General features: G+C 39.0%; 1 protein-coding gene across 1 annotated transcript; it reads right to left on the bottom strand.

Moving 5' to 3' along the window:
- Window positions 1-1,163: 1,163 nt before the first annotated feature.
- On the bottom strand, window positions 1,164-25,363 carry MPP4 (membrane protein, palmitoylated 4 (MAGUK p55 subfamily member 4); the record flags this gene model as incomplete). Its single annotated transcript, XM_010007333.1, has 21 exons — window positions 1,164-1,622; window positions 2,614-2,748; window positions 4,671-4,779; window positions 5,599-5,692; window positions 6,666-6,746; window positions 7,623-7,793; window positions 8,585-8,623; window positions 10,115-10,129; window positions 11,379-11,399; window positions 12,142-12,180; window positions 13,189-13,206; window positions 13,986-14,050; window positions 15,147-15,343; window positions 15,770-15,841; window positions 16,822-16,907; window positions 18,067-18,148; window positions 19,994-20,125; window positions 20,684-20,764; window positions 21,434-21,511; window positions 22,418-22,543; window positions 25,325-25,363. Coding segments are annotated over 21 exons (1,872 nt in total), but the record flags the coding sequence as incomplete, so codon positions are not given.
- Window positions 25,364-27,129: the final 1,766 nt, after the last annotated feature.

Below are 27,129 nucleotides of genomic sequence, written 5' to 3'. Positions count from 1 at the left end.
CGCAACCGCCGCCGCCCGCGGCCGCCCGGGCGCCGCGGGGAGGAGCCGGCTCTCAGCTCTCTTCCGCCCCTCGCTGGACCTGCGGGAGCATGCAGGGCGAGGCTGCGGCCTCCACAGGGGCGGGGGAGCCCGGCCTCCCGCTCCCCGGTGCGTTTGCGTCCCCTCTGGCGGAGTCTCGCTCCTCAGGCTGCAGGTGAGCAACACCAAATGCGCGTTACTGGGAAACCCAGGTCTCTAGCCTCCCCTGGCTTGCAGCCACAGACACAAATTGAAAAATTAAATTATATACAGGAAACAAACAAAAACAAAACAAAAACAAAAAACACAACAGATAATGAACATGATAAAATTTGGTTCCAGCACAAATGGACACAAAGCAAATGCAGCTTTAAAAAGAACATCTTTCTTTTCTAACAGTGAAAGCAGAGCGGTCTGTAAGCAAAAATGTGAAAAACAGGCAAGGAGAAAAAGTGGACAAATGCTGGACTAGGCAGCACAAGTGGAAGCTGGTCATGGACCACCAGTCCTCCCCAGCAACATGTTGGGACACTGGTCCCTCCAGTTTTACCTTTAAACAAGCAAGCATACTGTTACCCACAATATTTGGCTTTGAATAATCTCTTTATAGAGTATTTAAATTGCTTTAATAGATTTTCTGCCAAAGTGAGGTAAGTTCTATCAGACTAATCACCTGTATTTCTCAGAGGGCAGGACAGCTGCAATGCCAGATGAGGAAAGTGAGGAACTTGTCAGCCACAAGGAGTGCACCATTTGATAAGGAGAGCATGCTGCCATAGAGAAAACCAATAGGAAAAGGGGCTTCAGACTTAATTTCCCTCTTGGGTAAGTCCATGTTCTGTTTTTTTACTAGAGTTAATGAAATAAAAGACATGCTACATGTATTATGAAGATTACTGTGGTTTTGCATCATTTTTGTTGTGACAGCACACTCTGCTCCTGTCTTAAAAGGTAAAAAGGGTAAGCAGCAAACCAATAATTTAATAAATGATACTCTGTGCTCAAAACAGCACGCTCTGGACTGAATATTGACCAAGTATCATTTATCAGTAAGGCTTTCAGAATGTACAGGTATCACAGTACCAGAGTGACCATAATAAAAAGAAAACAACTGTAGCTAAATATGAGTTAATTATGCAGGTACATGCAACAAAATAGATTTTTCTTTATTCTTGTAATTGAGCCCTCACAATATTTCCTTTTTTTATGTACAAAAGTGGATGCAACTGTAACATAAAAAGCTGAAGAGCTACACAGAACATAGTATGATTTTATCTCCTGTAGCAGCTTCTTTCTTAATCCTCTTCCAAATCCCTCACATACAAAGATAAATTGTTGCAATCCTCACATTAGGATTATTCTTGAAGTAAAACATAAGCTGTAATCTTTCTGAAGCTGCCTGCTGCTCAGAATTACTGCTGCGTGTCTGAGCATATCCACATTGCAGGGACCCACTGAGGCTCATCTTGTGCACGATGGATTGCAGACAGCAACTGCGCAGATGCTTCTTGTAAATTGTCATTCACAATCACTTGATCAAAGAACTGACCAAACTGAGCTTCCATTTTCATAGCTGAATCTTCCATCTCCTGTAAATCTTCTTCCTGCAAGACACAGAGTAAATCTATAAAGCGTTAGGGTAGAAAAACATACCTACCTGGCATCAGCAGAACATCTTGGGCCATGTGGTGAGGTGAACTGATAGTGCCAGTATACTTGATTTCGTTTACAGTCTGTTATAGTAAGGTACACCTGCTACAGCCAGTTCCAAATCTCTGGAACAGAGCTGACTGCCATATCCTAGCCAAGGAAATACCTAATGTCTCAGTGTGCTCTGTTCATCTCAAAAGGTTATTCTACGGACAAGTGCTAACGAAGGATGTTAGAGACTAGAAGGTAAATCTACTAACACTTTAGTTGTCATTCCACACTTCAGTTTATTTCTCCGGTGTTCGTCATATTAATTTCAATATACAGTTACCGACTGAGGTGTCCAAAAGTTTAAGAAGCTAAAGTTGACTAGGATTGCATGGAAACAATTGTGGCAATGCACAAGACACATTGTAAATACAAGATAAGCCTTTCCTACAAACAGGATTTGTGTTTTAGCTATAGAACTTAGTATAGAATTGATGTATACTGTCATTAAGCATATGTGAAAAAACAATACGTTCTTATACCTACATGAAAAATATTTCATTATATTACTGAATACACATTCCAGATATTTCAGTGCAAACTGGGAATGTATGTGTTGACTCAAATATTGCCACAAAGCAGCTAATTAAAACAGAAATATACAAAATAGTCTCTCCATTAAAGACATTTTGAAGCAAAATGCCTCAATCCCATAAGGTCCCTTCCAACCCCTAAGATTCTATGATTCTATGATAGGTACAAATTACAATCCTTCCACTTCGAAGCAAACCTGGAGGGAGGAAAACAGTCACAACAAACCAAGTAGAAAAAGACAAGAATGACTTAGATTTGGTCCTGAAGACACAATAGTATTTTTAAAAGTTAACATAGTAGAATGCATTTTTTTTCTGGACAACTCCAGAATAGTAAAATTAGTCTTCTATTCCCAAATCTCACCTTGAATTTCATGTTCACATAATAATCTGTAATGATCCTGGCATTTTTACGAGTCTGCCTCATGCAGTTTATGCTGGATGGCTTGATGAATATAATGTAGGGCTTTAATTCATGAGTCCGGGCTATTTGTATGCCCTGCAAATTAAAAGTAGAAAGAAGTTAAAGTATTTCAAGCATATTCATCCCAATTTTACTTCCATAAAGAACCAATTGTTTACAGTGTGCTCTTACCTCCAGACGTAGCAGTAATGTTTTCAGTAATGAGCACACTAATAATCCCTGGACCAGACATTGTTAGGCAACTGCAGCATACCAAAAACTTAATTCTGCTTGGTAATCTTATTTAGGAGATGCTTTCAACTCTAGTAAATGAGTAAATCTAGACATTGTCATGAACAGATCTCTACAATCAGCAGTGTTAAAAGATGATTCTGAAATCTGTGGGTTTTTTTTAACTGCTGGGGAGCTACCTTTGGAAAGAGTACAGCTTTATTGCTCCATAGTGGAAGAAAATATCCTGCTTTTGGAAATCTTTATGCTGTGTAATATTCTCTGATGCTAATAAGCATTTTTAAACCACTGCAAAGCAGTGGAAGGAACTAAAAAAAAAAAAAAAAAAGCACAGCGTGTGAAGCTGGCCAAGCCACCAGATTTAAAATACAAGCATGCAACTCAGCAGTAAATCTCCCACCTTTCAGCAGTTACTGAAGAGTAGCTATGGGACATTACTTGATAACCTTCCCAAAACTTGTCCTTTAAACTCACACCCTAAAAGAACTTAGTGTCCCATCTGTTCAAGTAGCAAAATTATGTGTTGTTCCCCCCCCTTCTCCATCTTGTTTGGGAGAAGCATAACAGAAGAAAATCAAGGACATTCTTAGATGTGAAATGAAGACTGAAGTGTGGTGTAAGCTGCACTTGATAGTGGTTTGGATCATGAGCAGTACCCCACATGTCACATGACTTCAACTTCACAGTACAAACCACTGCTAACCTAAGGCTCTGACTGCACTGGGTCTGCACAATCAGAGAGAAGTCTCTAACAGTTACTACTGAGTTATCATGTCTCTCTCTACATTCAGTTAAAAGAGATGCAGAAACCCAGTAGTGTGAACAGCTCCCAAGCACTAAATATGCAAATAATTCAGAGTTTAGTAGGATTTTGCTAGACACAAGTTTAAGTCTCTTTAGATATTTACAAACTCTGGCCTGTATTAACCTGATCTTAATGAAATTCTATACAAAGCTATAAAGAAAAAAAAATGAATAGTGTCTAATTGCAAATATTAGCATGGAAAGTAGTTCTGAAAGTATTAGAGGTAATAAAAGCAATTAAGAAAAACAAAAGAATGCAAAGACTGCATTTGAAGGTTTTTGCAATGCCCAGCATAGAAACATCCGGTAATGTCATATTTGAAGCACCTCTTGCCAATATCTGCTAGGGCATGTATGGAAGCTATGCAAGCTGCCCTTCTCATATAGTAAACACTTGCAAACTGTGGTCCCTAGATGAGTGGTGATCTACACAGCAAGCACTGGCTGGAAGTTCTTGTAGAGAGTTTGGTCATGTGCTCCAGCAGCTTACTCCCAGGTGTTAAGTTACTTCTGAAGAGACGTAGATGTTGAATTCCCTGATTTTGCTTCACTGCTTGAATATTTGCTGCTTTTACCAAAGAGCAGTCAGAGATTGCTAACAGAAGGAAAGAACTCTCAACTAACAGGATATTGAGGAGAAGGAAATCCCATGCAACAGTCTCCGCATGAAAAAATAATTCTTGCTTTAAGCAAGTATGAAAACATTTCTGCACCATTCCACCTGATAATGCAGCTGCTGACTTGGAAACAAATGAACTATAATGACTGTACCTACTCATCACTGTAGTATTCCATCTCCAAGACCTATGCAAAGAATAATTTATTATTAATAAGCACCATGATCTAAAGTGAAAAACAAGACAAAGCAACTAACACTGTTCAAATAGCTCAAAAATGTACAGTTAATTATTATTCCTACCAGGAGATACAAACTGTAGGGTCCCTGCCCCTTTACAACTCACCTGTGGTTCTAAATCTATTACACAGATCTTCCCTTCGTCGAGGACTGTTCGCACTGCATCAATACTTGTACCATACAGGTACCCTTTGTATTGACCATATTCCAGCATTCTGCAACAGCCGTGAGAAGAAAAAAAATGAAGGAGCATTTGAGTCTCAAAAGGTTCCATTTAAGGATGAAATCTTCAATGAACAAGACTGAATGATCATAAAACCTAGTGAATACGAATCAACAACCTCCACCTTTGCTCATCTATACTGGGCACAAAATCAGAACCATTATAGTTTGACTCCAAAGCATGCATTTTTTCACTCATCTTGTTATAAATTATGTGTTTAGATGTTGTGATTCTAATGATAAAAATGGTGTAATTTATATAGTATGAATAACCTCATAAATTGGAAGATCTCAAAGCACTTGGCACAGCTACAGAAGCATAGTTTCTTGTGCTGAGCTGGTCTATCTTTGCAGAGAGATTACTGAGGCACAGAAAGGAGCAGACACTTTTGAAAGTTTGGCCCTTACAGGCCAGGCGCTGGAGATGTCATCACTGCAGAGGTTTTGCAGTGGAGCTGTAGATGAAGAACTGTTCTGACTCACTGCTCCATTTTAGAAAGCAGTTAAGTTTCCAGAAGGGTTAAACTCAAACTTACAAGTATATTATATGAACTTATACCTGAAGATACCCCTTTCCTTTAGGATTCTGAGATTAATTGTAGAAGAACTTATTTACAACTGCACAAAACATACATTTTGAAGCAACGGCTCAAATACTTTGACCCAAATTTACACCAAACATGCACAGTAAATACAAGTGGAGAATCACAGACTTGGGACCTAACTAGACTACAAACCAGACTGCAAAGCTGTCTCTTCTTGGATTATGTTACATTTTAAGTAACAAAAAGATAATTGTCTCTCCTAGTTACCTGTGGCTATACACCATGTTTTCAAATGTTTCCTTTGATACATAGTGATATTCACGACCATTCATTTCATAACTCTTCTGAACTCGAGTAGTGTCTGAAAGGAAACACACATACACACATCAACTGCAAGTAAATCCTTGTAATTTTATAAATGAAAATGAGGCAACTTTCAGTAAGGACTATAAATATTTTCATAAGTAGCAAAATTAGTTGTTTCCATTTGTTAATCTAGAGCAAAAGCCTTGTCTACTCTACTGGTTGCCCAGTGGCAAGTCCTTGCAAAATAGCAAAGCACATCTGTATTTCTTGGAGTGGAAGGAGAGGGGCTTATTCCAAATATCTGTGACTGAAATCAATCAGGAACTGCTTTGGAACTGGTTTTACAACTGGTTTTACTCCTCTAAGCTAAAATTTACTAAATTTCATTTGGAAACATCTCACAAGTCTTCCCATACTTGCACCTGCCCCATATCTGGGATCTCAGGTGCAAAAGAATACCTGGATTTCCAGCCAGCTTCAGATTAATAAATTCCTGTTTAATTATCCAAGTCATAAGAACCAAATAAGCACAGATTGAAAAAATTTCAATTATTACATCAGAAATTAAGCTGTGTAAGTCTCATCTGCAACTAGAAGGCTAATAAAGAAATCTGCAAAGCCTAGTAAGCACCAACCTAGTGCTTACCAACCTAGTAAGCGCTGTTGCCTTTATTCTCATATCTGATCACCTGAACACTATGAACTTAAAATATCCCTAAGAAATATTATCTTTTTTAAATCTAGGAAAAGTAAACATCAAGATTAAGCAAAACCACACAGACAAACTACATAAAGCTTTAAGGGTTTCAGGAGCTGTTTGAAAATACCTTTGTCTGATTTGCCAAAATAAGGAAAAAGTATTTTAAACCAACTTTTATAAAACTAATTACTCTTGCTTGCAGTAGATGTGAAAAAACAGCCATGTGGCAAAGAGTGTATGAATACACAGAGGTGAAAGGGAGGCACTTGATATTTCCTAATGATGTCTGAAGGAGGAGTAGTGGGGGAAAAGAAAGAACATTACATACGAGGTACAGCACTTTGAAACTCTCGTGGGTTACTTGCAATAAGCCTTCGCCTTAGCTCATTCACACCAACACCTGCAGGACCTGAAAAGTTGGAAAAGCAATGAACGTCAGAGGCCATTTTCTAACACATTGCACGCACACATAGGAAATGTAAATAAGTTAAAAAAATGTACCAGAAGTGACCATAGCATGTTGATTGATTCAGGGTAAAAATCACTTCACAGCAAGAGAATCATACCCAGAAGGCAACTAAGCAATACTATTTTAAAATAAAAAATTATTATCAAATACTTCCACACTTAGAAAAGATTATGGATTTGCCTTTACCCAGTTTACTTCATCAGGATCATGGAACACTACAGAACAGCTTCCTTTCAGTCACTATCATTAAAGAGTACTTGAGAGCCTGCAGTCCACTTAATAGAATATCTCCTATAGGAAGCATTATTAAAGGCATCTTTTTAGCTTTCCCCGCTGCCCATGATTGAGATTTTTCTATTTTGGACTTGAATTTTAAACATTCCTCTTACATTGCTACATCCATGCATTTAACAGTGGCTGTAGAAATGCCTCGACATAAAGATGTTTTCTTATCACTTTCTGTACCTGTCGGTCTCAATTGAATATAAAATGCAACTATTTCCCTAGTAAAATCCATTACCAATGAGCATTCATAACTTCATAGCTTCTTCTGATTACTTTTTAAAGACATATATATATTTTATTTTTTTTTTCACTGTCTCAAGCAAAATATATGATACCTACATGAAACTTTAAAAATCCACAATGGAGTCAAATTATAGACAATCACTCTTGAAATGTTGCTTTGAGAACTACCTGCACAGTCTGCAACTGCTGTGATCAGCAGCAGGAAATCTCAGTGAGACCAGGACCAACAGTTTTGTCCCCTCTGTTACAGATTGTGAAATTTACATGATAAAGTAATTAACCTCTTACCCACTAGTATAATTAGCCTGTTTCGGTCAGATGGGTGCCGCTGGTACCTAACCACCTCTTCATAGGGAGCTGCAAGAGTGCTGTAACAGCTGCTGGGGCACTGAGCACAACATGACTGCTGGTTGGTCCGGGATTTCCTGCGACACAGGCGCATACTTCTGCGGAAACCAGCTGAAGGAGACAAAGATATCAGTAGTGGAAAATACACCCAAGATGCAGGCAGCTAGTGCTTTCATCTAGACTGTCTCTATAAGCCACACAACATACTGGGTTTTTTGAGCTTTTTGCAGCGTGAAAGTTATGGAATTGCATTGCTGCATTTCATATGTCAGCTTGGTAGAACTTTCATGCATTGAAAGACACCTAAAGAAGAGGTCCAATCTCACTGAAAGTCACTTGAAAATTGCCCCAGAATTAAAGACTCACCCAAACAAGCTGAAGGAGGGAACAGGTCACTTGTTTTTCTGATAGTGTAGCTGGTTCCCTCTCCTAAAGCAAATCTGGAACATTCACTCCAGCCTCCAGAATGAATAAAAATATTTTCAAGGCCACTATAGTTTAGCAACAGGGGTAGGTTTGTTGCTCCATCTTACCATCTGACTCTGAAAACCTCACTTTGAGATCTACTTTTCTAATGAAAACTTTCATTATTATTTTCAGTAGATGACAGACAACAAATAACATTGTGCCCTAGCAGAATTAATCATGAAGTAAGAGAGAACTTAACAGCAAGTTAAGTAAAGAAGTGGTGGTTAGGTCTCAGTAGAAAACTAACAGAAGAGAGATGTAAATTGAGAGAACAAGCATTAGCAGGAGGAAAGTGACTTCTTCAAGTTTGGAAAACAAGCAGAATTCAGTTCAGTAAGTCTTCAGGTGATTAAAGGACAAAACATTAATATTAAGACAAGCACTTAATCTAGATGAAGTCCCAAATATCTTACTTATCTTTAGCCATTGCGTACCAATAAAAACTCGACCAAATTCACCAAATTCTTCCTCTTCTAGAATACAAGGAACAAATAATCATTAAATAAAAAAAGAACAGTGAAAACTTAAGAGCTAGATGGCTAACAGTTATTGTTGATCCCAAGTAAAAAACAATGTTTCAGTAAACATATGGATCTACCATGCCTAATCTAGTAAAAAAGGACAATACTTTACAATATGAAATATTCAAATATTTCACATGACCAATTCAAAGAACCAGTATTTCTGTAAGATAAAAACTCAGGAACTCTTGGGATTTTCTGAATTACATTTGAAAGTCAATGGTTTATTTGGTTCAATTCCTAAGGTATCTAGATGCCAGACAATGTATGGAAATACTTAGAAAACACTTCCACATAATTGAAGCTTCTCAGGTGAAACCTAGTTTACAAGAACTCTGTAGTTATAACATTATGATAACCAACAAATAACTAGCTCAAAATAAATAAATAAATAAAACCTCATTGTCTGCCCAGTAGCATGCTTGGAAAATGCAACGTGCATCTGCTCAGATCTATCAGGCAGAATGAAGACCCTACTTTACTATTTCTTTTCAATCATCTTTGCATCAGTGATACCTGCACTCCACCATCCCAGACTGATCTATTACCAGCAATTCTTTTTATTTGCATTCTCATGCTTTTCCTTGTGAAGGCTTAACTATTCAAGTGAGCCTTCTAAATGTCTACATGTGTTTTTTAAGTGAAAAATCTCCTGTAGGGCTCAAAACCATCAGCTTCCAAATAGATTAACAACTTAGAAACTGTTTTATAAAGGTGGAAGGCAATGAAATAACTAAGGTAACAAAAATGGTGTCAGCACTGTTCAGATTTCTCTTCAAAATGGACTCCTAATTTTCCCCCAATCACACATGCAGTTATCCAAGCCATGTACTGCCTTTATTTAGGCCTTGCTAAAGCACAAATAAGATACAAAAGACATAGGCATATCTTTAGAGGTAGTAATTGTTCCAATGCAAGAGTATTATTTTCATTTGCAAAGCATAAAATCTATAATCTTTTAGCACTAGATTATTTGATTGACAGTAGTCTTGTAAGCATGTGAGTATCAAAATAAAATTAGATGCATGTTTGTTATTCTTACGTTACTGCTATGCACTCTTCACTAATTGTACATTTAAAATACAGTTTTGGTCCGACATTTCTGTATGTACTAACAACTCCTTGTTTATAACGGTAGAAGAAAGTACTTGGCACAAAACTGCTTGTTCAAGAGCAAAGTTTAGAGTTCTTTTCAGCTGACATATGCCTGTATCATTTCTATCTTCAGATCTTTTAAGCTATCATTCAAACCTTTTTGAGCATTTCTGCCTTATCTACCCTCTTCTCTGTGGTATGGACTGCAGTATGGAATCCTATAAGGAACAAGCAATGTAACTAACAAATATTTTAAGAGGAGTGCTAGTTCCTGCTAGTGCAATAAAGACAAATAAATTTTAAGAGATGACTGTTTACAGGAGACAGGGAGAAAAAAGTTACTGTTACCTTCTTTAAGCTCCTCTGTGCGTTCAGATAGAGACAGACATAAAACAATTAGTTTTGAGAAGACAGTCTATATTAAGCTTTTTTTAAAAAAAAAGTCCAACCAGCATTGTCCAATGCATTTAGGAAATATAGGAAATGGGTAATTCTGGCTTTAAGTCTAAAATACACCAGTTGAAGCATGAGCTCTCAGTTTGCAAAGAATGAGAGACTCAGCTACAGCATCTATGTCAGTATTGTACTTGCAAAATGCATCACATGGAAGTTGAACTACTGGTGAATTTGAAATAAAATGTAGGATAGCAAATATTTGCACCTTTATTTCTCCGTCTGGATACAGCAGAGAGCTGACTCAGCACTGGTAAGTGCACAGGATTTACAAGAGTAATCCCCAGCTGCAGTTATCAGAAACATCTTAGCCTGAAAACAAAAGACTGCATTGTAGACTTGCTGGTTCTGGCTTTTAAAAGCTTTGGGCATTGCTTGCAGAGGTGGAAAAGAATAAGCCACCTTTGATACGAGGAGATCTGACTGGCAAGTAGGAACCTTGTGCAGAAGAGCAAATGTAAGGTGAACTGATGTTTTCTCCACAAGTTTGCCAAGTATCTCAAAAAAAAGAAAGTTTAGCAGTAGTAGATTTACTTTAGTGGAAAAATGATTTATTTTAGAAGGCTTAAGTTTTGCAGAACCCTGAATATGCTGTAAATAGGTAGCTTTTCCCTAAGAACAAGCCAAACTCAAAACCAGCTTGGTTTAAAAAAATATACCACCACTGTCTTATACATAAATAATTCCTTTTATAAAAGCATTTTTGTTCTTTGTATGCCAGCCATGCACACAATCAGGAATCCATAACAGCTCTCCTCTTTACCATATTGGCTCCTACAGGCACTGGGGATTCAGGCCTCTGTTACCTGGAGGTAATCTAATTATCTGCTGACATCAGTGCAGCCCCTGCTGTCACAGCTTGCATGGGTATAACTGATTAGGATTTGATCAGCAGACCTGGTACCAATGCATGAGAAGAAGTACTCACACTTGTGGGTTAACAGGACCAAAACCTTACTACTCAGGTAATTAGAGAGCAAGAGGACTTAAGGCAACAGGGTTTTACCTAATGGCTTTTCAAGCCAGAATGGCTTCTAAAGCTACAGTGGCTTTCTGGTTTTTGTCACATGCTTGTTTTTAAAACACTGGCATGTGTCTAGACACCCTTCTCACAGCAGAACAATGGGAAGAAATTTGGAGTTAGGTCAGAGGAACTTACCAGACTCAAATGTTTCTTCATCTTGTTTAGTAATCCAGATGGCAGAGATATTAAAATAAATTGAAAATGTAATTATTTTGCTCTTACAGAATTTCAGAATCAGAAATCAATTTTCCAGCTCATATTAGTCTGTCTCACACGTACTTTCCCCACTTCCTCTTACACCAAAGTGGCAAAACAACAGCTCACCACACTTTTAACTGTCTGATCTCTCTCCACCCAGTCCTACAGGATCACACCCCTCCTGACAGCTTTCTGAATTACCCTGGGAGAAGGAAGCATGAGCTGTGCTGCCTTAGGGAGCAAGTCAGGCTAAGAGTCTTCACATGTATTATTTACATGTAAAAAACAACTCTCTCAGTGCCTAAAAATATATTATCCTGAGATCAGTTTCTTGACAGTGAATTGTGTGGGCTCTCAGAGACTACAATCATCTGTGGCATTCAATCTAAAACAGGTAAAAAACAGAGTAACATGACAGCCACAGTCCAAAACCTGAATCAAAGAGGCTGGATCTCATTCAGGCAGGTACTTTTGGGGTGGTCCCTCTTTTTGACACAACACTTCACTATCAGCACTGTACACCAGAACTGCAAACAGCTCATTTTAATTCACTCATTTAGGATGTTGTTTTCAGGGTATGAAAGATAGAATTTTCTGCCATTGAGTTCATTAGAAGAATGAGTGTTTTTATCTGGGAAACAAAACCAGGCTTTAACTAGCTACTACTTTGAAGCAAATAATCTCAAGTGAATTCAGTTACCTGTTTCCACACACTTCTCATCAATCTGCATATCATCCTCTATAGAACAACACAAGAAAAAAAAGATATCTGAATCAAGAAAATCACCGGAGAGGAAAAAGCCTTGCAGATCTTACAAGACTGAACTGAGACATCAGAAAGAAAATATTTATTTGATCAGCTTTAGACATTTTTTAAGGATTTTAACACTCTTAACTCCAGTGTACTGATGTTCCCTGTCTTTAGTGAGTAAAAGGCTCTTCTTAAACCTGTGCTTTGAAAAACCCTTCAGAGAGGCAGACACATCTAACTTGAATTTTCCTTGTGAAATAATATAAAGTTTAACACGGCTGTTGCTGTTTATTCCATAGATATCCCTTTATTAAGTATTACTATGACAGAATATAATTTTCCACTCATTCCTTTTCTCTCTTGTAGCTTTTATAAGTGTGCTTCTTTCCAATATGCTTCACTCAGTGTTTTGTTTGCTTAATTTTTTGTTTTTCAAGAAAGAAAAAGAAAAGATTGATTCAGCTCCCTCTCCAACCACATCAGTTCACGTCCTTGAAATGTGATCTTGTGGGCTCACACAATCTCATGGGTTCACAATACTGCACTATTTGTGTGTTCTATTCCTGCATACCCCCCCAATAGGCCCAGTAGGAGCTATTTTCCAGTTTCAGGGCATCTGCCAGCCATATTCTGCCCATATGTATCCTTTAAAAAAAAACAACTTTCTTGAAGCTGCTCAGCTCAGCTGCTGAAGACAGGAGATAAAGAAAAAGAGAAAGGAAAAAGTATTCTTTCCGTCCTCAAAGCAACCCATCCAAACTGTTGGTTCCCTAAGAGATAATTCATGCATTAAGTTTCCACTTCAAGACAAGGTAAGCTTCTACTATTTCAAGTGAAAAAATACTTTATTTCAATTATACTAAGCTCACAAAATGCCAAGAACTTGCTTTTCTTTTGCATTTATTTACCAAACTGCCTAATTTCTAACAAGTTTTTAGAAAACCTGTAAAACCACATGCTACAGGAATGCAACGCTGTTTAGATATGATTTCCTACCTTCTTCCACAGTGCTTACTGCCCACAGCATTTCCATTGAAGCAGTTAAAATGCAATAATATTATGGTGAAAGAGAGCTCCAGCTCTAACAAAGCAAGCTGTCACAGTGAGAAAAATTCTAGACAGTGAAACACACTCAATCTGGGAGTTATCACAAGCAAAAAATTAACTTGATTATACTTGTATAAAGAACCATAGAAGAAAATGAGCAAGGAGAAAAAAAGGAAGAACGTTCTTTGGGAGTAATTCCATGTTTATGGCACAAGATAACGTTTCTGGATTGTTGCCACAAATAAAGTCATGAGCTTGTCTTGAGATTGTCTACATGAGCTGTAGCTTGTCTTACACTTCAAGGAAAAAAGTTCTATCTTTCTCCCAACAGTTTTGGTGACAAAGAAACATCCTAAACATATTGCAAGGCATCTTCCAGTGCAGAATGGTTACCTGTGTCCCTGGATAGCCAAGCTAGTACCATTGTCACCTCAGACTTATTCACACTGTATTCTCCTAGAGAAAATTGACTCTCCTGGAGAGCTCCTAGATCTTACAGACTTCAGGAGTTGAAATTCACACCTTGTCTCACAGTCAGATCCCAAGTACACTGGAGACCACAACCTCCATCATTAGTACTCCAGGTGAAACTAGCACTATTTATTTTCCTTAGGATAGCTAACACACATCTGAGGTTATAATATGGATCCAGAAACAATGTATTTGAATTAAACTGAATTGTATGAGCATCTATTTCAGTGTCCCTGGAATAGAACACTCTGCCATTCAAATAACTTTCCACTCACATATTGATGATTTGAGACAGATATGGGGCTGGAAAGGCTGAGACCACCAGAATTCTCGCTGCTTCCTACATAGAAATACATTTATCACAGTTAAAGAAACAATTCACAGGCACATTATTCTGCAGTCAGATTCACTGCTTACAGAATAAGATTAGACAATAATGAGCTGGCAGAAGACACCAAGAATGGAAACATGACAAGTGTTTTAGCCCACTGTAAAGTCCTGTAAGAAAGCCAGCATGCTATGAGAACTAATTAAAGGCAGTTGCCAGCAACCTGGAAGTATATAGGGAATTCTGAGTTTATATACAAGGACAGCATGATAAGCCATACTGTGGTACCAATGCCTGGAAGCAAGTGTGTGTGCTACTGCTATGGGTAGTAGTATTACTGCTTCTGTTACTACACAAAGCCTCTTGCTTGCAGCCTCAATCACAACCTAGTTTGATTTCAAATTTCACTATACAGACCACAACTAGGTTTACATATAGGACAAATCAAAGTTGATCATCTACAATTGTGTGACCTTATGTTTTCCTGAGGATAACACAGATGGGACACGTGGTTAGAGGATCAAACTGAAAAATGTGCTACAGCAGTTCAACTCCTCTGGTTCTGAAAGCGTGTAAATAATAGGGAAGGGATCCTTGTTCTTCCTTGAGCATGTTTTGTTTTTCCGCTCTATTTTAATCTGGTCTACTCAAGCTTTGAACAAAGCCTCACAGGACATCTTTAAATAAATATTATTTCTGCATACAGCTATGCCCTTATACTATACATTTAGTATCCTACTCTTCCCCCTCATCCCCTTTTTTTAAATTGTTTTTTTAAATCACAGACAAAGCTCCTGAACAGTCAGGGCCCTTAATTTCTGCACATCTTTCAGCTGCTACACTCCAGTAGATGTCTAAGCAAGTAGCACAGAGATAGGCAAGTGCTGCAAACTTCTTGGACATCAGTGTAAGTGCTTTCAAAAGTTTTTTTCTCACATAGGCTTTCTTTCAGGAAGCAGACCAGGAAGTCAGATAGCAGAAAGAGAAATGTTTGTCAGATGTCATTCTGAATCATACTGCTACACAACTGAGGAAAATTTTCAATAGAAAAGTCTGAGTAGCTAGCTAATTTTTTAACTGGAAATGAGAAAAATTAAGACTTCCTTACCTTTTAAGAAGGTGATTTGAGGGGATAAGTCCAGCACAGGCACTGAGATCTGAAACTTTCCTGGCCTGCCACCAGAGTGCATCATTCTGGTCCACAATCTGGAGTATTTCACCCTTTTTAAAAGGCAAACCTGCATCAGCACACGGTATGGCAGGATCTTGCAAGGGCCAGTAATCTGCCATTGCTCGCACATAGAGCTGGTAAAGAAAATACACAGGGTAAATGGAGCCATGTTTAGAACAGACACAATATGAGCTTTATAATCACAGGGCCAGATATTGCTGCTGCTTACTTAATGATGAAGTTAAGTTTTAAAAACAAGCTCTATCTCTTCATTAAAGGAGAAAAAAAAATTGTCTCATACATTGTGAACAGAAGTGACCTTCCATCTGGAGATAATCTGAAAATGTCATAATTGTCTTTAACACAACTAAATTTCAGCCTACTAACTTCACTGCTTCAGCAACAGCATACTGGTGTCAGCTGAGAAGTAGCCACGAAGAGAAATAATGCTTTAAGGACTACAAGAAACTTCTAAGAAATGCCATTTCTTTCTCTTGCACCATTAGATATTATTGGGGTAACTGCAGTAATAGGAACGCAGAAAAAAGAATTTCTCTTACTGTTGTTTGATTGCTGACAGGCCGATCAGAAACTGGAATTAATTTGAACACAATTGTCCCCTGTGACAGGGCCTAAATGATTAAAAAAGGATTAAAATATGACTGGTATTCAACACAAATAACCAAACACTGGCAGCACAAACTTACCACAGCATGGGTTTGAGGTTATTATAAAGTCTATATTACAAATAGAATATAGGCAGAGTCAGTGTGACAATACTCTTGTTTTCTTCAAAAGTAAACTGAAGTATGAAACTTCAAAATCTTGCTAAATCTTTTTAATTAAATCAAATCTATGTTTCATTATAAATGTATATAATTTCAACATTAATTCATACCAAACTTTTAACTGAAATTTAATTTTAATTAGTAGCAGGGTCTGGTTAGACAAGCAATATAAAGAGGGAAGGAAAAAATAGAAATATTTATAAGAGTTAAATATTCCAATAGAGTTTGCATTTCTTATACCTATAAATAGTACAACCAGGGAAATAACACACAGAAAGATTTGATACTGATTACATACAGCAATATCTTACTGACTGGCATTAACACTTTTCAGTGCAGGACTCTGAACAATTGTGGGCAAAATGATGAGTAACAGGGACAGCTCAACAAATTTCTTCATGAGAATTTTGACAACAGTTATTACCACGGCCCTTTTTTTGCAAAATGAAGTATGTAGCTTACAAGCTCAAGCACTCTGCTTCTTGTGGAATAGTCTTGTGGAATATTAACTGAGTAGAACTTACAAAAAAATTATTAATAAGTAAAGTCTGAATAAATTAATATTTTTCCCAGTAGCTGCAGGTGGAATAGTCACAATTAAGTTTTTTACTGTCTAGAACAGTAAAACAGTACGTTTTTTACTGTACAGGGGTGAGATTTAATTCTGGTTTCATACATTCTTATTTCATGGACAACTGTGAACTTCATCCACAGTGAGGAAATTATCTGAATTTTCTGTTACAAAATTTCAGACTTTCTCCTCTAAGAAAGAAACCACAGTTACAGTTACTCTTAAGGTACAAAGTAGAAAAAAAATACAATACCAAAATATTAATAACTTGCTCAGGCTCAAGTCCCTCAACAGAAACTCCATTTACTTCCACCAGTTTGTCTCCAGCATACAGCAGCCCTACAGTGAAAACAAAGATGAAAGCAGTAGCAGAAGTTTTATCACAACATGGGTTATCTTGGGTAGGCAAGGCAGGGACAAGCAGATGTACCACAGGTTTGGAAGTCAGCATTAGAGGTTTCCATACTTCTACTTCCATACCAGGTATTCAGGAAGACATTTTGGATGTAGGCTGTATTGCCCCTGGATAGGACTGCAGACTTTTGTGGGTCGGGAGAAACTTGCAGGCTTCAATTTTTTTTATTGCCTCCCACCAACCCCATAAAACATGTTGATGATTTGCCCTAAAATTAGCAGAAACATTTTAATATAGCTCTGTGTCCCAAAGTAATTTCTGAACTTGTTCTAGCTAGACCCATTATATTAATACATTATGAGACCTGGAATCAGACCCTTAACATACCAGGTGCAGTGGAGAGCCTTGAGACTTGGGTCTGTCCTTTACAAAGTCTTCACAATATTGTTTACTTTTACATTTTCCTTCAGATCAATTAAAATATTAATCAAACTATGAACTTAATTGGCTGTTATCTATAATTTGGGTTGGCTTCTCTATACAAAGGCCAGAAAATACTAAAAGGAACTCTTTTATAATGATTACACTTCAATTTTACTTCTAATGTTTTCTATTTTAGTTATGTTATATTTCCCAAGGAACAGATTCAGCTCTAGGATGACAAAGTAGCAACATTTCCAAGAAAACTCCATGGAAGATTGCTTATTAATTAATGCTAACAAAGTGTTTAGTAGACTAGTGCCAAGAAATATTACTACATATACCTTAAAGCCCATTATCTAATAGAATCACAGACTACTGATGTTCTCCATGTCTCCATTAGGGAATGAGCTGCTGGTATTCATACTAAACCGCAGCTCAGAATATTCCTAATCCATCTCATGACAACTTGACCAGGTATTGGTGCCAATACCTGGTTAAATACATAATTAAAGCTACATTTGTACCTCAGCTCAGTTTCAAACATAACACATTAATATAAAAATTAATGAAACCAGAATCAGTCACTGCAACATATCACTGTTTACAGTGCTGTCCAATATACACATTTTCTTGCTCTATAATGGAATACTAACTGTAGAAGCTTACTTCAAATATATTCTTTCAAGTTTAAGTTTTTGTATTTTTTCATATTACACATACCACTTCTGTCTGCTAGCCCACCATGGATCACTCGGGCAACCGTTATGTCACCTGTTATCTCATGGCGTTTAATGGTGGCACCCTGGCAAATAAAAAACAAAGAAAAACCACACTGGTCACTAAGAACCCTGTAAATTTCCTTTCACATCACAAGTGAAAAAAACATTGAAAGATACAGGCTTTTTAACACCACATGAATCTAGTATTAACAACATTATTAGTACTAAGCCCTTTAGTGTCTTCCAACTTCCATCATACTACATAACCACATTGACTGCCTGTAGGAAATCTTTTCTATTTCAAATATTACAGCTATCCTTTCCTAAAACAGATTAGTTAAGCTATACTATGTTTTTTGCTTATAACACACATGATTTCTAAAGAACCTGTTAGTCTCTCCTCCCTTTCTTCCTTTTTTGGCCAAAGGAATAGCTCTCATTCCTACTTGCATTTTCATTTTATGAAGTAAAACATCTGCCAAATGTTCAAACCCCAAGTGGGCAAGGCACTGAGCACCCTGCTGTAGTCATACCCACACTGAGCAGGACTAGCTGGTATCATAGAATCATAGAATCCTAGTGGTTGGGACATCTAGTCCAAGGCTGCCAGAGCAGGGTCACCTAGAACACATCACACAGGAACGCGTCCAGGCGGGTTTTGAATGTCTCCAGTGAAGGAGACTGCACAACCTCTCTGGGCAGCCTGCTCCAGTGCTCTGTCACTCTCACAGTAAAGAAGTTTTTTCTGATATTCACCTTGAACCTCCTATGCTCCAATTTGCATCCATTACCCCTTGTCCTATCACTGGTCATCACTGAAAAAAGCTTAACTCCATCTTCCTGACACTCATCCTTTACGTATTTGTAAACATTGATGAGGTCACCCCTCAGTCTCCTTTTCTCCAAGCTAAAGAGACCCAGCTCCCTCAGCCTTTCCTCATAAGGGAGATGCACGGGGTCCCTCTCATGAGACAGAGTCCTTCACAATCCCCTCCAAGATGAATCCCATGCATGAGGTGCAGTCTCTCAGGAACACTGCTCCAGCATGGGCTTCCCACAAAGTCACAGTCTGCTCTGGCACCAGTGACCTCCCCTGGCAAAGGTTTTTCCATGGCTACAGGTCCACATCTGCCCCAACATGTTCCTTCACAGGTTGTTCTACTGTGCTTGTCCATGGGTTTCAGGGGAACAGCTGCCATCTCACCACAGGCTGTGGGAAAATCTCTGCTCAGACACTCCCTCCCTTTCCTTCCTCACAGATTTTGGTATGTCTGCTCTGGCATCACTCTCACCTTCCCCTTTCCTCTTCTCTGCAGGTCTTTTTGCAGTTCTGTTTTCCCATTCTTGAATATCACAGAATCATAGAATCCTAGTGGTTGGGACATCTAGTCCAAGGCTGCCAGAGCAGGGTCACCTAGAACACATCACACAGGAACGCGTCCAGGCGGGTTTTGAATGTCTCCAGTGAAGGAGACTGCACAACCTCTCTGGGCAGCCTGCTCCAGTGCTCTGTCACTCTCACAGTAAAGAAGTTTTTTCTGATATTCACCTTGAACCTCCTATGCTCCAATTTGCATCCATTACCCCTTGTCCTATCACTGGTCATCACTGAAAAAAGCTTAACTCCATCTTCCTGACACTCATCCTTTACGTATTTGTAAACATTGATGAGGTCACCCCTCAGTCTCCTTTTCTCCAAGCTAAAGAGACCCAGCTCCCTCAGCCTTTCCTCATAAGGGAGATGTTCCACTCCCTTAATCATCTTTGTGGCTCCTAAGGCCCTTTCCAACCTCAACAATTTTTGGGAGTCTGTGAAAATTGGACCAGAATGCACATAATTTCTGTGACATTCCTAGGAAGAAACCAATATGCATTGTCAATACTCATGTAAGTTTAATAATTTGACAGACATCAGAAAGCTCCCTTACCAGAGGCTGGTTGTTTTTTACTAAGCAGACAATCCTCATAGCTTCCTCATTTTCTGGTATGTTGTCTGGCAGTGGTGGAAGGATTGGTTCAAAATCTTTCTGGGCCACAGTATCATGAGCAGATAGCAAGGCCTGTTGCAAACAAAACCAAGCAAACCAGCCATCCCATTAGCAAAGATCATACAATGGAACAACTTTAAGCAACGACTGGTCAGAAAACAGAAATCAGTGATTAAGTTCCTAAGTGAACAGAGATCCCTTTCACACATTGACATTTTTTTCTTTCCACTTCAAAATTCAAACTGTGAAATTCTGTTTTAAGAACAGTTTCTCTCTCTGCTTCTTCTGCAAACTTATAAAAGATAAAACATTTCTACTTGGAACTCCAGGGTAAAGAATGCAGATTTTGCAATTACAAGGAAAATTTGGTTTTATATGTCTGCATCACCTGCTTGGAATTCAACTTTGTAAGAAACATGTCTCTCAAACATAGCCCTTAAATAAAATGCAGCCCACTGCAGGTTCTCCAGATACACAGTTCACATCTGACTTCACAATTAGGCTAGTTCATGACTAGGAAAGTATGTCTCTACTTGCTGCTTTGACAGTTCTTGTGAACAGCTGACCGTTTGCTTCCTTTCCCACTGCAGACAGCTCTAAGCAAACTTCTGTTTCCTTAAGCAGACTTGCCTTTAAGTGTGGAGCTTGCAGTAGTCGTCTTAGCTCTTTGATTTCTCCAGACTGAGGGGCTTCACGCAGTAACTCCACCACCTGATACATGTAAAAGAAAGTACAAGCTCTAAATTGAACTTAGCAGAATATGCTCAGTGATAAGCCCCCACATTACAGGACTCAAAGCATATCCATATGGTTTGCTCTAGAATTGGACAATATGACCACAGCTGCACAACACTCAGCCAGGCTTAACTTAATTCAGGCACATTGCCATGTGCTCTAAATTATTTTTTTTTCTCCTGTGCCTCAAACAATTTCATTACTAGTGTCAATTTCTCTGCTTAGTCATTAATGCTCTCTAATTCAGAATTTTCTGAATTAGTCAGCTAGTATAATTATCAACATCCAGAATGCTTTTAGAAATCCTGATGTCAGACTGCTTAGTTGTAACCATAACACTGAACCACACAGTCCCATGAGACGAAAAATGCATGGCTAGTGATTAAAACAATTTATGTGTTCATTCCACTGGTCGGGGCTTATGCAGTCTAGTGATCACAGCTGTATTCATTTCTCATCCCTTCTCTCTTAACACAGTAGGCGTTATTGAGTAGTTTGACAAATATGTGCAGAGAGAGTCTTTCAAATTTATATAGTGTTCTCAGACCTGAGACACAAACCAAATACCAGAACACTGTTACCTGCAGCAAAGCTCACTGTATGTATGAGTAGGTAAAGCAACGCACTGTGTGTACACAGTCTTACCTCCCAAGTCAGTGCACGTGCCTGCAGCGTGACAGGAACTGGTCTTTTTCCTAGGTAGTGTTGGAGGCATTCATAAATCTGTTGTAAGCAACAATAAATAAGACAAAGCAATGATGATATGATCTGTCCACACGACTATATACTTACTGTACTGTTCTTTTTGTTATGTATCTCTAGGAGTTTCTCGGTCCACCTAGAGCCAAAGAGCTTGCAATCTCAATTCTTAATGTCTAATGCATCTGGAATTGAGTCTATAATTGATGGAGTTTCTATATTATCATCCAGTTATGCTGTAGTTTTGAATTTTCCAATAACAAAAGCTGATTACACAAAACAACTTGATTGCGTCAGTTCTCTGACATGTAGCTTGCTTCCCTCACCTAGTTGCAGATTTGATTAACAAAGCAAATTTAACTTAAGTTGCTGTATTTCAAATTACCTTATGGAACTCGTTATCCACTGCAAGTTTTTCTTCTTTAAAATGTAAGGATTTTACAAATCAGTATTACAGGAAAAGCAGGATTTGTGCACATTTTGTGCAGAATTTGTCCCAGAGATATAATTCATCTCAAGAGAGAAACAGTAGCCAAAAGTATGTTCTGTAACAACCTAAACTCTTCAACTAGACATCAGATCAGTGTAAGCAAAACAAAAAAGAAAATTTCACAAGCATCCATGCCAAGAAGTGGGATGCATAGCCAGAGATTTAAGAATTGAAAAGACAACTGAACATTACTGTGTTCAGCCTATGTCTCCATCTCCCTGGCCCTTAATATGGATGTGCAAAGTAGAAAAGCTTTAATGCCTAGGACATTATGAAAATGAATGCTTTTCTTTTTTCTTAAAGAAAAAGTGGTTTTGTTCACCTTGACCGCTAATGTTAGGACTGACATTAGGACTATCAGCACTTACTATAAATAAGCATTATTGTCCTGATACAGCAATTTAGGAAACCTTTGCCTTCACAGCTGAGTATTACTTTACCTTCAAAAGTGCTTGCAGCCAGCGAGATCTGAGCAGGTCATATAACATGCCAACACCATTGACATCTCTTTTACAGAGCAAACTCAGTTCTTGTAGCACTAGAGTCAGAACATGAGATACACCTGAGCCCAAGAAACAGAAAAGTGCAAGACATTTCATTTCAAATAGAAGACCAGCCAAAGCCAAATAGTGACCCAGGCCTTTGAAAAGCATCTTTCCTCAGTTCATAATTCCAAGAAATGCACCTGTTTCCTGTCTGATTTGCTTGTTTTCTGCAATCAACTCTGTCACATAAGAGCTTTATTTCATTATGTTATTAACCAGCAATGTTAGGTCAATACTAGTAGGTTTCAACTGACCTGTAAGAAAAAACAGAGGATCTCACACATAGCAATCTGGGTTCAAATTCATACATCCTACAGAGAAGAGGTAAACGTATAAAATTGCCTTGTTCATTTTATAGGCTTTTATTTTGGCTCACCCACTGTTTGGGCCAGGGACCATCTGTTTTTCTCCATTCTTGAGAAACAAGAAGCATTTTTGAGAATATAATTAATAAAAATGCAAATTCCTGACAAATACATACCATTGTCACAGATACCCACAACACATTCCAGGAAAGGGGAAGAACCATTCTTACTATTAGAAACATCACTTCATCTGTTAGGAACAGTATCTAATACAGTGGAAAACCAAAAATACACTCTCTTTCTAAAATCTTAAAGAGGCAGAAACTTAAGAGGTGCCAGATAAGATGTTACACAAAGTCAGACCTGGATAAATAGCATGGCCAGCAGGAGTTGGGAAGTGATCGTGCCCCTGTACTCAGCACTGGTGAGGCCACACCTAAAGTACCATGTTCAGTTCAGGGCCCCTCACTATAAGGACAATGAGGTGCTGGAGCATGTCCAGGGTAGAGCCACCAAGCTGGTGAAGGGTCAAGAGAACAAGTCAAATGAGCAGCTGAGGGAACTAGGGATGTTTAGTTTGGAGAAGAGAAGGTTGCTCTCATTGGTTCCTTGGTTAAACAAGGAACTGCTGGGCAAACTCAAGTGGAAAAAGAGAATCTATGGCTCATGAAAGGAGGGGCTGACCACTTGGGAGGAATATAGAACTGTTGTCAGAGAATGTAAGGAGACAGTTAGGAAAGCTAAGGCTTCCTTGGAACTAAACCTTGCAAGTGAGGTCAAAGACAATAGAAAGAGCTTCTTCAAATACATTGCAGATAGAACTAACACTAGAGGCAATATAGGCCCACTGCTGAATGAAGTGGGTTCCCTGGTGACAGAGCATATAAAGAAGGCAGAGGTACTGAATTCTTTCTTTGCCTCTGTCTTTACTGCTGCAGACTCTTCCCAGGAGCCCCAGATCCCTAAAGCCCCAGAAGAAGGCAGAATAATGGAGTTTGCCATGTTAGATGAGGATTGGGTTAGGGATCAGTTAAGTAATTTGGACATCCTTAAATCAATGGGTCTGGATGGAATGCACCCGCAGGTGCTGAGGGAGCTGGCAGAGGGCATTGCTCAGCCACTCTCCATCATCTTTGGTAAGTTGTGGGCAACAGGAGAAATGCCTGAGGACTGGAGGACAGCAAATGTCACTCCAGTCTACAAAAACGGCAAGAAGGAGGACCCAGATAACTATAGACCAGTCAGCCTCACCTCCATTCCTGGAAAGGTGATGGAACAACTTAATCTTGGCACTATTTCCAGGCATATCAAGGATGAGGGGGTCATTAAGAGCAGTCAACATGGTTTTACCAAGGGAAAGTCACGTTTGACCAACCTTATAGCCTTCTATGAAGAAGTAAGTAGGTGGATAGATGATGGTAGTGCAGTAGATGTGGTTTATCTTGATTTCAGTAAAGCATGTGACACTCTCTCCCACAGCATCCTCATAGATAAACTGTGAAAGTGTGGTCTTGATGATAAGGTAGTGAGGTGGATCATGAACTGGTTGAAAGGATGAATTCAGAGTTGTGGTGAATGGGGCAGAATCTAGTTGGAGGTCTGTGACCCCTGAGTCCCTCAGGGGTCAGTACTGGGAGTGGTACTATTGAATATTTTCATCTATGACCTGGATGAGAGAACAGAGTGTGCCCTCAGCAAGCTTGCTGATGACATTAAACTGGGAGGTGTGGCTGACACACCAGAAGGCTGTGCTGCCATTCAGTGAGATCTAGACAGGCTGGAGAGTTGGGCAGGGAGAAACTTGATGAAATTCAACAAGGGCAAGTGTAGAGTCTTGCACCTGGGGATGAACAACCCTATGTACCAGTACAGGTTGGGGGGGCTGACCCGCTGGAGAGCAGTGTAGGAGAAAGGGACCTGGGGGTCCTGGTGGACAGGAGGATGACCATGAGGCATCAATGTGCCCTTGTGGCCAAGGCCAGTGGCATCCTGGGGTGTATTAGAAAGGGCGTGGTTAGTTGGTCAAGAGAGGTTCTCCTCCCCCTCTATTCTGCCTTGGTGGGGCAGCATCTGGAATATTATGTCCAGTTTTGAGCCCCTCAGTTCAGGAAGGACAGGGAACTGCTCGAGAGAGTGCAGTGCAGAGCCACAAAGATGATGAAGGGAGTGGAACATCTCCCTTACAAAGAAAGGCTGAGGGAGCTGGGTCTCTTTAGCTTGGAGGAGACTGCGGGGCGACCTCATCAATGTTTACAAATATGTTAAGGGCGAGTGTCAGGAGGACAGAGCCAGGCTTTTTTCAGTGGTGTCCGGTCATAAGACAAGGGGCAATGGGTGCAAAGGAAGTTCCACGTAAACATTAGAAAAAAACTTCTTTACTGTGAGAGTGACAAAGCACTGGAACAGGCTGCCCAGAGATGTTGTGGAGTCTCCTTTGCTGGAGACATTCAAAACCCACCTGGACAAGTTCCTGTGTGATGTGCTTTAGGTGATCCTGCTCTGGCAGGGGGGGTTGGACTAAATCATCTTTTGAGGTCACTTCCAACCCCTAAGATTCTGTGATTCCATGATTCATTGCTCTCTAGAGCTACCTGAAAGCAGGTTGTAGGGAGCAGGGTGTTGCCTTCTTCTCCCAGGTGAATAAACACAGGACCAGAGGAAATGGTCCAAAGTTGCAGCAAGGGAATCTTAGATTGGATATTAGGAAGAATTTATTTACTGACAGAGTGGTCAGACACTAGAAAAGCCTGCCGGGGGAGATGGCTGAGTCACCATCCTTGGATGTATTCAGGCAACTTGTAGATGAGGAACTTCAGGGCATGCTGTAGTGACTGAGACTGTAGGTTGTGTGTTGTGGATTTTTTGGGGGTGTGGTTTTGTGGACTTTTGTGGGTTTTTTTAATATTTGTTTGGGGTTTTTTTTGTTTCATTGTACTCTATGATCTTAGAGGTCCTTTCCAACCATGACTATTATGTGATTCTGTAAAAAAAATGGATTTTTGTGAGTGCCTGGAATTTAATCTCAGAAATGACATCAGATAATTTGACACTTTTCCCAAGAAACACAATATTTGTAACAGTACTAATACAATACCATACCAAATGCTAGAAATTAGATGTATTAAGTTATAAGCATTCTGAAGAGACCATAAAATTGGGCATCTGACTCCCACTGCATGGCAAAGGAAAGTTTTCAATTGTTGTGTATTTTGTTAAGCACAAGCTGTCTCTTTGCTTTTTAGTGCTAAAGTAATCATACTTAGGAAGCATTTTTTCACTGAAAGCGTTGTCAGGCATTGGAATAAATTGCCCAGGGAAGTGGTGGAATCACCATCTCTGGGTGCATTTAAATGGAATCTGGACCTGGTCTAGTAGCGAGCTTGCGCTGTTAGGTCTAGGGCTGGACTGGATGATCTTGGAGGTTTCTTCCAGCCAGGAACATTCTGTGATTTTATTATACAATACAATTGTAACTGGAAACTTTCTTTGTTTATAACATTAAACTTGGCATGTTTCAATGAGTAATACTGTAATAGAACAAAAAAGCTGAAATAAAACCAAGACACTAAGAGCTTCTGAAGTTACATCAGCCAAAGTCAAAATAATAATTTCTTAAAACTAAAGCTCATCCAGTGGACCCAAAATAGTTATGTGGTCACTGCTAAAGACAGTATCATCAGCTGCTATTATCCACTGGCCACAGTTAAGCTGAAGGTGGAAGCCCTTCTTTAGTTATTTCTCTCCTGAGCAGTGTTTTTACAGCTATTGGCAGTTAATTGTATCACCTCCAGACTTCTGTGTTACTGACATTTACATGAGATCTATCTTCAGCTTTTGTTTCACTTAAGTGTTTTCCTTATGCATTACTTTATACAAGTATTTGCCTGCTAAGTTTCTGCAGATGGGACTTTTGCCTCAATCATCAGGCAGAATTACTGAGTATTCAAACTAGGAAATCCTGGGAATGTACCTCATTATCAAAAGAATCATCTGTTTCTGGAAAGCGGACATCTAAGCACTTACAAAAATTATAAACTCAGTGAACCCCAATTGTGAGCCCCACAGGGAAGTATGTCCCAAACCACAGTTCTCTTCCACAGGAACTTCCTAGTGCCTAATAGACCATTACCTTTGGTGGGGACACTTTATCAAGATCTTTTCTTCATTACTAGTTGCCTCTTTCTGAGATGACTTTTACTAGTTATCTCTTAAATTGCTATCCTCACAACAAACTGGGGTCAAATAGACCAACATATCCAACATAGAAACAAAAACCTTCAAGCTACAGAGAAAAATTATCTA

Source organism: Chaetura pelagica, unplaced genomic scaffold (genome assembly GCF_000747805.2).
Source record: "Chaetura pelagica isolate M959 unplaced genomic scaffold, ChaPel_1.0 scaffold21, whole genome shotgun sequence".
NCBI classification, from domain to species: Eukaryota; Metazoa; Chordata; class Aves; order Apodiformes; family Apodidae; genus Chaetura; species Chaetura pelagica.
This window is presented reverse-complemented; position numbering and strand designations above follow the sequence as displayed.